A 12,904-nucleotide genomic window follows, 5' to 3' on the forward strand; every position below is an offset into this window, starting at 1 on the left:
AGAAAACCAAGAGAAGTTATCAGTTGACTCAAAAAAATTAGGATGCGGCTGCATTAGGTCCCTGATTCTTGTGGGGGATGTTTTGTGGACAGGATGGGGTAAATGGGGCAAGGTGGGGGAGAGCAGTCTTCTCACTCAAGAAGGCTGATGGTGGTATGCAAACCCTTTATAGGCTTTTTACTCTTTCCTTGTGATTGTTGTCCTATACCATCGGCTCTACAGGGATCACAATCTTTATGTATCAGGAACAAGTGAAAGCTGCTCTAATAAAAGGAACTACTGCTTCACTTAATGATTTAACAGAAGTAATACCTAGGTGTGCAACGGCAAAGGAAAGCAGGGAAGAAAAACAGATTGAATGCAGGGAAATTTCTGTGAGAAAGGCGAAATTTGGGGTTGACTTTCAGTTTCATTTTCTGCTCCAGGTATCCTCATCATGATGTCCATGTGTAACGAGGTGCACGTGTACGAATACATCCCTTCTGTCCGACAGACCGACCTGTGTCACTACCATGAACTCTACTATGATGCAGCCTGTACCTTAGGGGCCTACCACCCACTGCTCTACGAGAAGCTGCTGGTGCAGAGGATGAACAAAGGTTTGCAGGATGATCTGTATCGAAAGGGGAAAGTCATTTTGCCAGGGTTCAAAGCTGTCAAGTGCCCCAAAAGAAATAATTTCCCACACTTGTAGAAGAGAGTCCTTCAGAAACAATGTGCAATAAGGTACTACTGTTGTACTATAAACAAGAAGAGAATACTTGAAAAATGTATCTTAGACCAATCTAGTCTTGAGTCTATAAATTGTAATTAAGTAGCAGGCATGAGAAATACTTCTTTTCTAAGCCTGAGTATTTATTACTGCTTTGCAAATAGTTAAAGAAAATAAAAAGGCTTAGTTCATGAAAGGTGCAGAGGACATACTTAGGCAGAAATATAATGTATTGTTGTGGGTGTGACTGTCAGAATTTGTCGGTGGTCTCTTATACCACATATGCTAGACTGTAATTTTTTTTAATGAACTTATTTAACTGTCAAACCTGGCATTGTGAAACAGCCTCTATTGTTCATGTACAGAGCGGCCAGTTGAACAATGCAGCATTTCTCGTGGCTCCATGGGATTTTCACACTCTCCAAGAATGAAGTAATCATTACTCTGAGCTGTGCAGTCATTGACTAGGCTAGATGTTAATTCCCATTCATACAAAGGTTCAGTTACAGGCCTGGAACTGTACAGGGAGCCTTATGATGGCTACAAAACCAGTGCAGATGGAGGTGGCTGTGCACATGGCCAAAACAGTTAAACTACTGGATGTACTTCTGATACCAGACCCCTCACACTGACTGCATAGGGCAGAGGGAAAAGAGAAATGCCTCATTTCTTTAGAGAACAACAAATGTACTCGTAACTCATTCAGAAAAAAAAACCCAACACAACTCTCCCTGGGAGGCCTATTGAGAGTGTGTGAGGTGGAAACGATGCCTTCCCGTGGTCTGCACAGATGAAGAAGATCCAGAGAAAGCCAAAGAAGGCTGTGCAGCACTTGCACATCACACTGAAAGCAAGCATAGAGGGAGTTCACCTTTCTGAAGCAAAGATAGCGTGCAGGATGACAGACATCATTTGTCAGGTATTTCACTGGGATCCAAATCAAACTCACTTGTTCATAAGTTACTGCTGTTAAGAGAGTATAGGGAGTTTTCTGACAAAAGAAGAGGATATCAGCATTTTTTATGTAATGTTTGAAAGAGTATACTCCAGAGAAGCTCTAATGCCAGCAAAAAACTAACTGTGGATTGCATATGGAGATAATTTGATATTTTTCTTCATAACACAGAATGAGAATATTCTCTAAGGCACTTCTAAAAATCTGCCTGGTTGCTAACACATTTAAAGCATTATTTTTCATGGCAATACTTGAGTTTCAGATTTTCCAAGTGGCAGGAGGTGTTTTGTCTTTTTTTTCACACAACTGTACCCTTTCTCTTAGGGTAAGTTCAGTAGGAACTGATGTACACAAAAGCAGCTATGTCCTGCTCATGTCCATTCAGCAAAAAGGCAGACAACTTGAAGAGGTACTGAAAAGAATTCATGAATGATTGTGGTGGAAATTATTTTTTGTGTTTTGTCTTAAACAACAGAAAGACAATTGCAGAGTGCACACAATAGTAATGACTATTTCCTCTTCAATAGTAATGTAAGTATAATCACAGAATCATTTTTCTGTCACTCTGCTGTTTGTGTCTGATGATTTTCCTTCCTCAAAAGTGAAGAATATGTGTCTTAATAGGACATAGCCTTCTCTTCCCATGTAGTCTCTTAATTTGTGCTTTATGATCCTCTTAGGATTCCTTTTGTTAACAGAAAGTATGTCCAGATGATCTAAAAACTGTACTTCTGTATTATGTGGACAGTTATGTCCATAAATCAAAATGAATAGGTTTTAATCATACTAGCCTTAGCCTCTGGATATATTACTTACTGATTTCTTTTTAATGTTATGTATGGCAGCAAGTTTTATTCTTAAAGTTAATAACACTGTTGTTTAATCTTGTGGAGAATAGATAACTTACATAGAACTAATCTATTTTTCCATATGTTTGGTACCTTGTTTGCAAAACATATGAAGTTTGCACAGTGCAATTAAACATGTCTCTCCTTCCTCTATTCTGGTTTAGCTACCACATGTTTGTAAAGGAAGGAAGCTGATTATCTTTCTAGGACTAGTGAATATGCCATTTTTCCATAAGCTGGAAATTCTCTAGTTCTGACAAGAAAAAAAAAAAAAAAAAATCACTTTGACTGATCTGCAACCACTAACCTTTAACTTTGATTTTCATGAAGAAGAAAAAATACTAACTGTATTACTCAACTACCCAGAGCAGGATTATGTTGTATTTTTCCCCCAGTACTTTGTCAGAATAATCAACATAGCTGTTGTACAGAACAAAGCAAATTATAAACTTTCATGTAACAAGTGCTAAGCATAACTACTTAATACATCATTTAAATAACAATGCAGAAGCAGGTCTAAGATGTCATAAAATGAACTGTATGTTTTTAATATACTGGACTGTGCACATTCAAGTCCTCCCAGCAGAATTTTTTTTCTTTGCTGTATCCTGATGCATAAGGCAGTCACTGCTCCTCCTGCAAGTGCAAATGTGGGTGCTGTAGCACCATCACCTCAGAAGATGCCACAAAGCTGTTCTGCAAATGATTGATTTCTCAGAGGAGGACCAACTTGTGATGCCCACCTTTTTGAAAAAATAAGGATCTCCTTGTGTGGCTTCTCAGCACTGGTTTCCACTGTGATGTTTCACTGATCTGCCTGCTCAAACACCTTGTGGCTGCTTAAAGAGATTTTACTCCCTTACCTTGCCATGTCCTCCTTTGCTTTTTGACACAAGTGTGCCTGATCTGAGGGCTCACCTCCACTTGCTGCAGGAGGGCAAGGGACAGAAATAACGGGGGAACATAAAGGACCTGCAGAGGTGCTCCCCTGACCACTGCTTACACTCTGTGGCATTGGTGTTGGTGGCTTTTATAAGAGCCCACCAAGTACTTCTGTGTTTATGGACATTTCCCCATCCCCGCAAGGGCAGAGAGATTGTTACCAAGAATCACATTCAGTAAATGTGTGTGGTAACACTGAACTGTGTATCTTTTAATAATAATAATAACAACAGCACATGAGAGTGCTGTTTTTAGATACATGTATTAAATGCAGACAATGTGAAAGGAAATGCATTTTCCCACCCAGATCCTGGGTTGTTATTAGGAAAAAGATACAGACATGGCTTCATAGCTCTCCCGTGTGGCTGTCACACCCTAAAAGAGTGGGAATGGCACTATAGATGAGACATTTGCCCAAACCCACCTCTTGAAGTGCATCAGCCAAGCAAATGCCTCCACTAGTGGACCTCTGAGCTCCCTTCACACTCGTTGCAGTGATGGAGGTTTTAAATTTATGGAGCTTTACTGACAAGTAGGAGTAAGTTGCCTTCAAAAGCTATTGAGCTTAATTTCTGTGCCCTGGTGCTGTGGACAACAGTTGCACTTTGCTGAAACAAACCAGAAATGCAGCAGCAGCTTAAGGGAACGTGCTGAGTTCATGCTGAATTTCATTACACTCTTTTTTCCACTGTGAATTCTGTAGCTTTTCTGACTTGTGGTGCTCTATCATTTTATGCATTCATCTTTTGGATGGTTAAATCAAGGTATTCTTCTGTTTATTCAAGAAAAAAACAAATGGAATATTTTGCCTCATTTTGAGCCAAAGTATTTTTTTTGCTTAAAAAGTATTAATTGTTCCATTACTTTATAGTTCTAAAGCTCACCTGAGCATAAACTCAGAGCTCAGTCAGGCATTCCTTGGATTAAACTACAACATCTTGTTTTTCACCTTGCTGTGCAGTTTTATACTTTTGAAACTCTGGTGAAATCAGTGAGATTACAATGATATAAGAAATATACACCTTTGCAGAGAGAGGGGGTGGTTTCCACACTGTAATTTACACTCTCTCTTTACAAATTTAGCTAAATCATTGCATACCTTTTGTCTGGACACTTTCTTTGGTGAGAACACCCAAATTCTGAACGTGTTGCTGTAGATCTCTTGCCAAAGTCAGCAAAACTGAGACTTTTTTTCCTCTTAAATGAAGACAAGTGTCTGCACTCAGTGGTTACACAGACTGAACAGTCATTTTAGAGATGGATTGAATTAAACAGGGTTTCAAAAAACATGTAGACCAAGCCAATCCATAGTGAGGTTTTTCTTTTTCATTTCCTTTTTCTTCTGCAGTTTCTAAGGATGGAAAATGTCATTTGGGCAGTGACACAGACCTACCATGAAAGGAATATTAGATGCATTGACTGCAAAAATAAATGGCTACTATTTTTCCCTTTATGCTCTCGGAAGTTGATGCATGTTGAATAAATGAAATTGTTTTTTGAAGTAGGTAATTCAGAAGACTGTCATTAGAAAGTATCTGGAGCTTTTCTGGGAGCTTTCCTCTCTCTCACAAGGAGGATAACTGATTTAGATGTTTCAAATGTAAAGCAGCCCATGTCTGGGCATACCTGCATCATTGAATTACTTTTGACACTGCAAATTTCTTTTCTCTGGCTTAGTGATCAGGTTCAGAGTTTTGTTTTAGAAATAAGAGTTGTGTGTAAAAGCCTTACATTTATCCATATCATCTCATCACTCTTATAACATGTAGTCGATGGAACTATACAAATATAGACTGTGTACTTTTCTAATAGCTTTGAGAATTATTTTGTATGATGATTTTTTTAAATGAATGTGTACTCTAATAATAAACCCTAAGATTTTACAGGAGTCACATTTTTAAGCAGTGTTTGTATACATTTTGACACTTTTTATATTTTCTATTATGATTTTGTATATTTTTATGTATGCACAGTGTACAGACTTTTTCCTGTAAATAAAACATTTGTTTTCATTTGTTTTGGAGTGCTGTTTTTTCATATTGCCTTGAGTGAATGATGGTTAACTGCAGATGGCATGAAACAAGGAAGGTGCTTGTCAGTTCTGCCCACAATTGTAATGAAATCTCAAATGGACAGATAGGCTGACAAGTAGCTTTCCCACAAAAGAGGCAAATATTGTAAAGCCAGTTTTATTCTAAAATGAACACGTTTACCCAAGCAGGTGCTCTCAGATTCCCCTGGGAGAATATACAATGCTACTCTAGCATTGGCAGTGAATTTCTTGAGAGTCAAGTCCCGTGAAGAGGTCACGCTTTGGTGATTTGGTGCTGTACTCGAAATGCTGGTAAACCGGATAAATAGCTGTGCCACCCTTTCAAGGAACCCAGCATCATGTCTTAAAGAATAAGGACAGACTTTTTTTATTGATTATTAATTACAATGAAAACAACTTACCAAAGGTAAAACGTAACTTGCCATTCAGTCTGTGATGAAATTTCATATGATTTAACCGCTACAAGTCTGTTTACACCCATTAAACGTAAGGCATTCTGCTGCTTTTGATAGTCTTTGAACTGTGCAGTGGCTGGAGTTGGGCCAGTGGAGGTGACAGTCACTCTTTTCAACCCAGAGAGTCCGCACGGACAATAAAGCTAGTGACACATTGGTGGAACGATAAAAGTTGGATTGCTGTCGTGTAAACTGGCAGCCAGTAATCATGCAGCTCACCCAGTGTGTATTACACCACCTCCTGGCAGGCAGTGTTGAAGGAATAATTACTATATGCCATGATAGGCAAGTAACACCTCTCAGAACAATTAGCTGCACTAGGGGATAAACTGATTGCTCAGATGCATGAACAAAGCAACTAACTGATGCTTTTCCAGTGCATCAACTTTGCTTTTTTTCTGCTTTGTTAATTAAAAAAAAACAATAACAGCAAAACATTATCACTGTATTTCATATGATAAAATGCTCAATAAGCTTCATTGTCTAAGATATGTGAGAGGATATTCATGTACAAACCAGTATCTCAGTAGGAGGTTGAAACCCATGAACCATATTCTGTTGGGTACAGAGAACATATTCCTGTATTGCCTATTCTTTAGCAGTGACAGGTATAGGAGGTGTGACATTACCTTTCTGATAGTACCTCGGGGAACCCTGGAGGCAAGTCATTTTCAGGTTTCATTCCCAAAATTGGACTGCTCCTTTCTGAACAATATGCCTTTGAAAGAGGCACCTTTTATCTTTTTATTCATAGAAGTCAACTGTGTTTCCCTTGAGCGGCTCTGAAGGGCAGGGTTCTCTGACAGGTGAAACTTCATACAGACATCTTGCTCTGTTTATCTGCATTATTAGCTCTCCTGTTGTGATCTGACTGAAAGACACATCTTGGGATGATGCCTGCAATTTGTTGTCTTGACTGCAGCATGAACCTGTTGAAGAACAGTTAAGACTAGCTGCGGAAGAGACAGCCTTTTGCTATAATCATTCCCACATCTTTCTGCAGGAAAATGCATGTGCAGCAATGATTAAGCAGTGGGTCTAATTCATCAATCAGTATGAATGGTCCACTAACATCTGTGGTTTTGTTGGACTCCCAGCACCTTGGTCTTCCCAGGTTGAAAAATGGATAATTTGATTGCATCACCAGACTAGCATGGATTTATCTACTGCACCCCAAAACCTACCAACGTCCACTGCAGACATGTCTCTTTCCCTATTTTTAATATTTAGATTCTACTTTCTTACAGTGGTAAGTTACTCCAGGCAGACCACTTCAAAGAAATTATGGCACTTCTATGGAAGTACAGCCTGACTCCTGAGCTTCATGCTTTGACACCCAAGGCAAGTTAGAAGTACACACCTTAAAAATATGCTAATATTAACGTAAATACTTATTAAGTTTGATGGAAATGCTAACTGAATACATAAAATGACAGGAAATGAACTGTAATGCAGTAATATATCAGGGTGTGATGTTTGGGGTTTGGGGGGGGGGCTTTTTTTGTTGGTTGTGTTTTTCGTTTGGGGTTTTTGTGTGTTTGGTTGGTTGGCGGGAGGGGGGGTTGGGGTCCCCTTGAGGCAGAGTAGCCACCAGAGAACTGACAGAACAAGTAGGTTGTGACAAATCACAGGGGGAGTCATTGGTGATGGGATTGCTGAATTCATAAAAATTATAAAGGAAGTAAAAAGAAAAGGGTCCAGGAAAAGGAAGGGGGAGAGACAAAGAATGATGGAATGATGAAGCACAGCAAGGAAGGAGAAAGAAACAGAAAGATATACCGTACCAGATGCAACTGCAGAACTGCTGCTTTTTCCTAATAGTCACTTAATTGGTTTTGGCTGTTTGTTTTCTTATTTTTTTCTGCACATTTGGAGAGGAACCCAACTCATCCGTTTGTGCTCATCTTGCTGCTGTCAAGTTTGTGCAGTGAGATGTGATCTTAAAATGAAGAACTAAGGTAGAGTCATGAACAGTAATTGATTTCTGCTGAGTCTCAGGTTCCTTGTAAATACATGAATCCCACAAACTGGGAAAAGACTGATGTCTGCGGAGTTGTGAGGTTACTTTTCTACGCTCTGAACAACCTCCTCCATGTGCTTATAGTAATCTGTATGATAACTGGAATAAGAAAACTCATTTCCTCTGGTGACCTGTTTCTATGCACAGACAAATACAAATTGAATACCCTCTTGGTTACAGGATGCTGACAGATAAGGGATAATTACTGTAGCAACAACTCCTTATATGCTTGTGAGAGAAACCCTGAGGGGTTCAGAAGGGCAGGCAATAGATATCACAGCTGCCTTGATTTTATGGGAGCAGCCAGAGGGGAAAATTGCTACCAGTGCTGACTCGAGGCTGTGTCAGCTGCTGTTAATTGCTTTTCTCCAAAACAGTCATCTGACTGCGACTGAACTACTTGATTAAAATATCTTGCTGGCCCACCTTCTAAACTGTTCTTCTTTTCTGCCCTCAGTTCTGGAGCGCTGATGTATGTGGGCCGCTGGCTACATCCTGCAGTGTTACTGCCATGTGCAGCAGGTATGTCTCCTGTGCAGGTGAGGTCCTAGGGGAAAATGGAAGAGGTTTGGGGGTTTCTGGATTGTTTTCTCTAAAACTAGGCTTTGTAGTTTTGTAGTGGTGGTTTTGTTTGTACTTTTTGGTTTTTTAATTTTAAGCATGGTTTCATAGTTCTTACAGCAGTTCAAGGAAACACAACATGAAAATGCCTCCAGAAACTTAGAGTTCATGACTTGTGAGTTGTCTGATGTTTTGTAGACTGGATGGCATTCCCGATGCACAGTATCTACACCCTGGATTAAGACAAGGACAGTAGGAGGAATTTTTGGCAAGTTAAGGCAAGAAACATGAGATGTGTCTCTTGTGCAACTTAAAAGTGCCTGAGGTCTATCTGCCTATAGGCCCAGCCTTGCTGCCTATGAGGCATTTGAGCCAGGAGGCTCATATAATGTCCTATATCCTGAACACAAGGAGGACAAATGTACAGGTGGATGACCAGGCAGGAAAGGTGGGGAAAGTTCTCCTTCGAGCCTATTTCTTAGATTGCTTTTTTTCAGAAAAGAGGACTGGAGGATTTACTGAAACTTCCTGCTGGATCAAGCAACACTATTTTTCTTCCATAGTAATACTCCTCTCTGGAGTCGTCAGGTTGTTTCTCAGTTACTTTCTGTGATTGTTTTCTTCTATACAAAGGAAATTATAAGATATCTGGTGGACCTAATTTAGACTTTACAAATGCATGGGGCTGAATGTAGCTATCAGGTAATTATGCATTTTAATAAGCAGGTGGAGCATCCCAAGAACAGTAAAGATGAGAAGAAAACAAACCAACAAGCTGCTACCAAGATAATACTGACAAAGTTGTTTCATGGTAGAAAAGCAGGGAAGGCAGAAGCAAAAAATCACATACTAGTGTCTGAGAAATATTACCTTATTTTCATGGATAGAGCATACTAATCAGATAATCCTTGATCAGTTAAAAGTCCTCTTATTAGGTAAGTCCTCATGTAATATGCTCTCTCAAGTGAACAAAGTGAGAGATTAAAGCTGCAGGGATCATAAATGGAGGACAGTTATTTTGTTAGAGGAAACACAGACTTTACTCATACTTCACTGTAACCAGCATGACTGTTGAATTTCAACATGACTGGTTGTGGACATGAAAGCACAATATTAACAACACTACTGTGTCTTCAATGCATGTTGGTTTAAGACAGCACTGCTGTTTTTAATTGGGTTTATCACTGCAGGAAAAAAAAAAAAAAAAAAAGACTAATTGTCATGTTTATCTTCCACATGCTCTTCCCTGGCCTTAAATAGAGGTACCAAAACCCATCCGGTATACAAAAGAGATAGCATCTGTGAAGTTAATTCCTCATACCTAAAAGAGACTTCGGAAGAGTTTCCTAAAGCAATATAAGGAACAAGAACAGGCAAAGAACTTCAGTGAATAGCAGCAAAATGGATCCTGCCTCTATTTTCCTATTCCTGTTTCATTAAGTCAGAATTCTTTAGGGTTTTGCAGTGTGATTGATGGATCCTGACTGACAGAGGCAGCAGCAAATTTACCAGTCCCAATAGTAACATTTTACTTCATGAGGAGAAATGAAGGGTCTATTACTACTGTAATATGGGATGAGTGATTCCAGATCATTTTGAAATAACTCTGATTTTGCTGAAAGTTCAAAGCATAACAACAAGGAGTATTTTGACACTTGAAAAATGTGTGTGTTTATTCAGTCATAGTCAATAATGCTGTTTTGACTACCTGGTTTCTTCTTGTATTTTCATTTCTTTATCCATGGACACTGGATCAGCCCATGAGGATTAAAAGAAGGACTCCAGCTGACTGTAGTGGGTTTATGCTGATATATTCCCACTCCAATTCTGCTATGACTAAAGTACATTAATAAACACTTATAGAAATGTGATCTTAATGTGTTCTCTTTTTTTTTTGCTGTGGGTTATAAACTCCCTGTCCTTGGTTATGTGTATAATGCATGTTTAGAGAAAACAGTTCTTGCAGATGTTCCTTACAGAGTTTCACTTAGGCTAGGACCAAGAATACTGCATAAGGAAATCCAAAGCCTTATTTTAATGAAGTTTTGTTTTGGTTTGGTTTGGTTTTTTTGTTGTTGTTTTTTTTTTTTTTGTAATACAATACAATTGGCTATCTTTCCTTGTGAATTATTCGGGGTCTTTTTGCTTGAGGGTGGGTCACTGTCTTACATTCTGCTAACACACACACACACACACACACGCACAAAAAACCAACACGTTGGCAGCTCTTGGACATTTTATCTGCCTCAGCACTATCTTTCATTCTGCCTCTGGCTACAATACAGGTTCTTAGGAGCCCTCCCCTCACCCAGATTCCCATACCACTGTTATCCAAAACGACCTTTCCATCAGTTCCTATGAACAACACAGTGGCAGTGCTCTGAAATGAGAATGCTGGAAGAACCTTTTAATTACCACGCATGCATCCTGATGCTTGATGAGGGCTCTTGTTAGGGATCTCACATTGCTTTTTTTTTCTCAGGCAATGAGAGCTGCAGCATCGTAAGTGGTGGGTATGAGGGATAGGAACCAAGTCTTTCCAGTTTTTTATCATTATCTTGGCTTGCAGCCAACTGGGTGTTGATTTTACCCAAGACAGAATCAGAAAGTACTGAGGGTGGTTTGATTTGTTATTGTGTTTTGGTAGCAGTTGCTTGGTTTTATATGTAAGCATCACTAGAGATTATTCAGTGATTGAACAGGAGAGGAAAACGAGAAGTTCTGTTACCTCAAGGATTATACCTTTTCAGATCTTTTTCATCTGTTGAATTTGATTGTCCTCATAAAGCAACTAAATTATTTGTTTATATATTCTGTTGCATTGCATTACATTAGAGATTCTTGTTTCTTCAGCTGACCTATGCCTTCATTCAGCTTTGAAATGGTAAATTGCAAATATATAGCTGGAGGCCCACCTGTAAAATGTGGACATACTATAGAAAACCAAAAGCATTAGAATTAAAATGGGGAATTCTGGGGCTAAGTTAATGCTTGACCTTAGCCACACCAGGGTGTGGGCTCAAATTCATTCTGATCCCTCACCTGGCATTGCAGCTGAGATCACTCAACAGAAGGTCCCGTAATATCTGTTCAGTGTGGCTTGGCAACACTATTTTGAAGAGTAGCACAGGTTCAGTCTACCTGTAGATCCTGTATGCCTTTGTAGGACTTTAATTGTCCACACCAAACTTGGAAATCAGTTCAGAAGAAGACAGCAAAATACCACGTGCTTTCACTCAGCCTCTAGATCACACTGAAGTAATGGCAAATGAGAAACAACACAGTCATTAATACCTTATCCTGTTTAATCTGTTAGCACTGACTGAGCCCTTGACCACCTAGATTCTCCCTTAAGGACAGATATACATGTGAAGACCGCAAAGAAATACTGCTTTGGTTGAGTTTCTGCTGGAGTATACGTGCAAGAGCAAACAGGATGCCAAGGGGCTTTACTTGTAAGAATCCTGACATGTTTTTTTTTTTTAGTTGTATCTGTATCACATCACTCACTTCTGTAGTAATCTCTGAATACTGGAAACTTCAATTTCTCTCTCTATCTACCATGCACATTTGATGTTACAGGTGGAAGTGTATGAAAAATAGCTGATTGTTAATGGCGTCCTGAAGTTCCCAGCACAGCTATAAGCTGATCACAATACTCAAGTGCAGACAATTTGACTAAAGCTGTTTTCCCTATCCTGGAGAAAAGTTGAAATCTGTAACTCTACAAATTCTTTTAATCCTTAAACAGTTTGTTGGTTTATTGCCTTTTGGATAGTGGTAATTGTTTTAGACATCAGTTCTTTTCCTACAGAAATTTCCCTGCTAGCCTTCAAACTGGTAGCAATGTTAATCTCCTGTCATTCAGTCACTGGATTTAACTCTTATTTCCCTGTCTCTGCTAGGGTCACTGTGACTATGACCCTTTCTATTGATCAGCATCACCTGCAAGGTTGTCAGGAAACAGTTAAGGCAGTGGTCCCTCTTTTCTAAGCTAATCTTAATGAAAATGCACTATGGTGGGTGTGACCTTTTAAGTTGAAATTCAACTATATTTTTGTTTCAAAATTTGACTCATCCAAATAGAACAAAATGTTTCATGCCTGGGGGCTTATTCTAAATGACACTGATCACTTAAACCTCTGAAGAAACAGGTCAGTCACACAGGTTTACAGAATATATGGAAGAGACAAGAAAGACCAAAAATACTGTGTTATATTAGAAGATTACTTTCTATAACACAGAATGATAGAATGGTTTGGTTTGGAAGGGATCTTTAAAAATCACCTAGTCTGATCCCCCTGACATGGTCAGGGACATCTTCCAGCAGACCAGGTTGCTCAGAGCCCCATCTAACC

General features: G+C 39.2%; 2 protein-coding genes across 7 annotated transcripts in view; one reads left to right on the forward strand and one right to left on the reverse strand.

Annotated features, from left to right (window-relative positions):
- The window catches only part of ST6GAL2 (ST6 beta-galactoside alpha-2,6-sialyltransferase 2), a 182,191-nt gene extending 176,722 nt beyond the window's left edge, over positions 1-5,469 (forward strand). For all 5 annotated transcript variants that reach the window (XM_065829552.2, XM_065829550.2, XM_065829553.2 and 2 more), the window contains one exon: positions 426-5,469. In XM_065829552.2, the coding sequence (XP_065685624.2) occupies positions 426-694 (269 nt within the window). In that variant the 3' untranslated portion in view covers positions 695-5,469. The remainder of the gene's footprint in view (positions 1-425) is intronic.
- LOC136097299 (pinopsin-like) overlaps positions 1-12,904 on the reverse strand; it is a 92,076-nt gene that overhangs the window by 6,138 nt on the left and 73,034 nt on the right. The gene's annotated exons all lie outside the window — the stretch shown is intronic.

The sequence above is a fragment of the Patagioenas fasciata genome, chromosome 1 (genome assembly GCF_037038585.1).
Source record: "Patagioenas fasciata isolate bPatFas1 chromosome 1, bPatFas1.hap1, whole genome shotgun sequence".
In the NCBI taxonomy this organism is placed as follows: Eukaryota; Metazoa; Chordata; class Aves; order Columbiformes; family Columbidae; genus Patagioenas; species Patagioenas fasciata.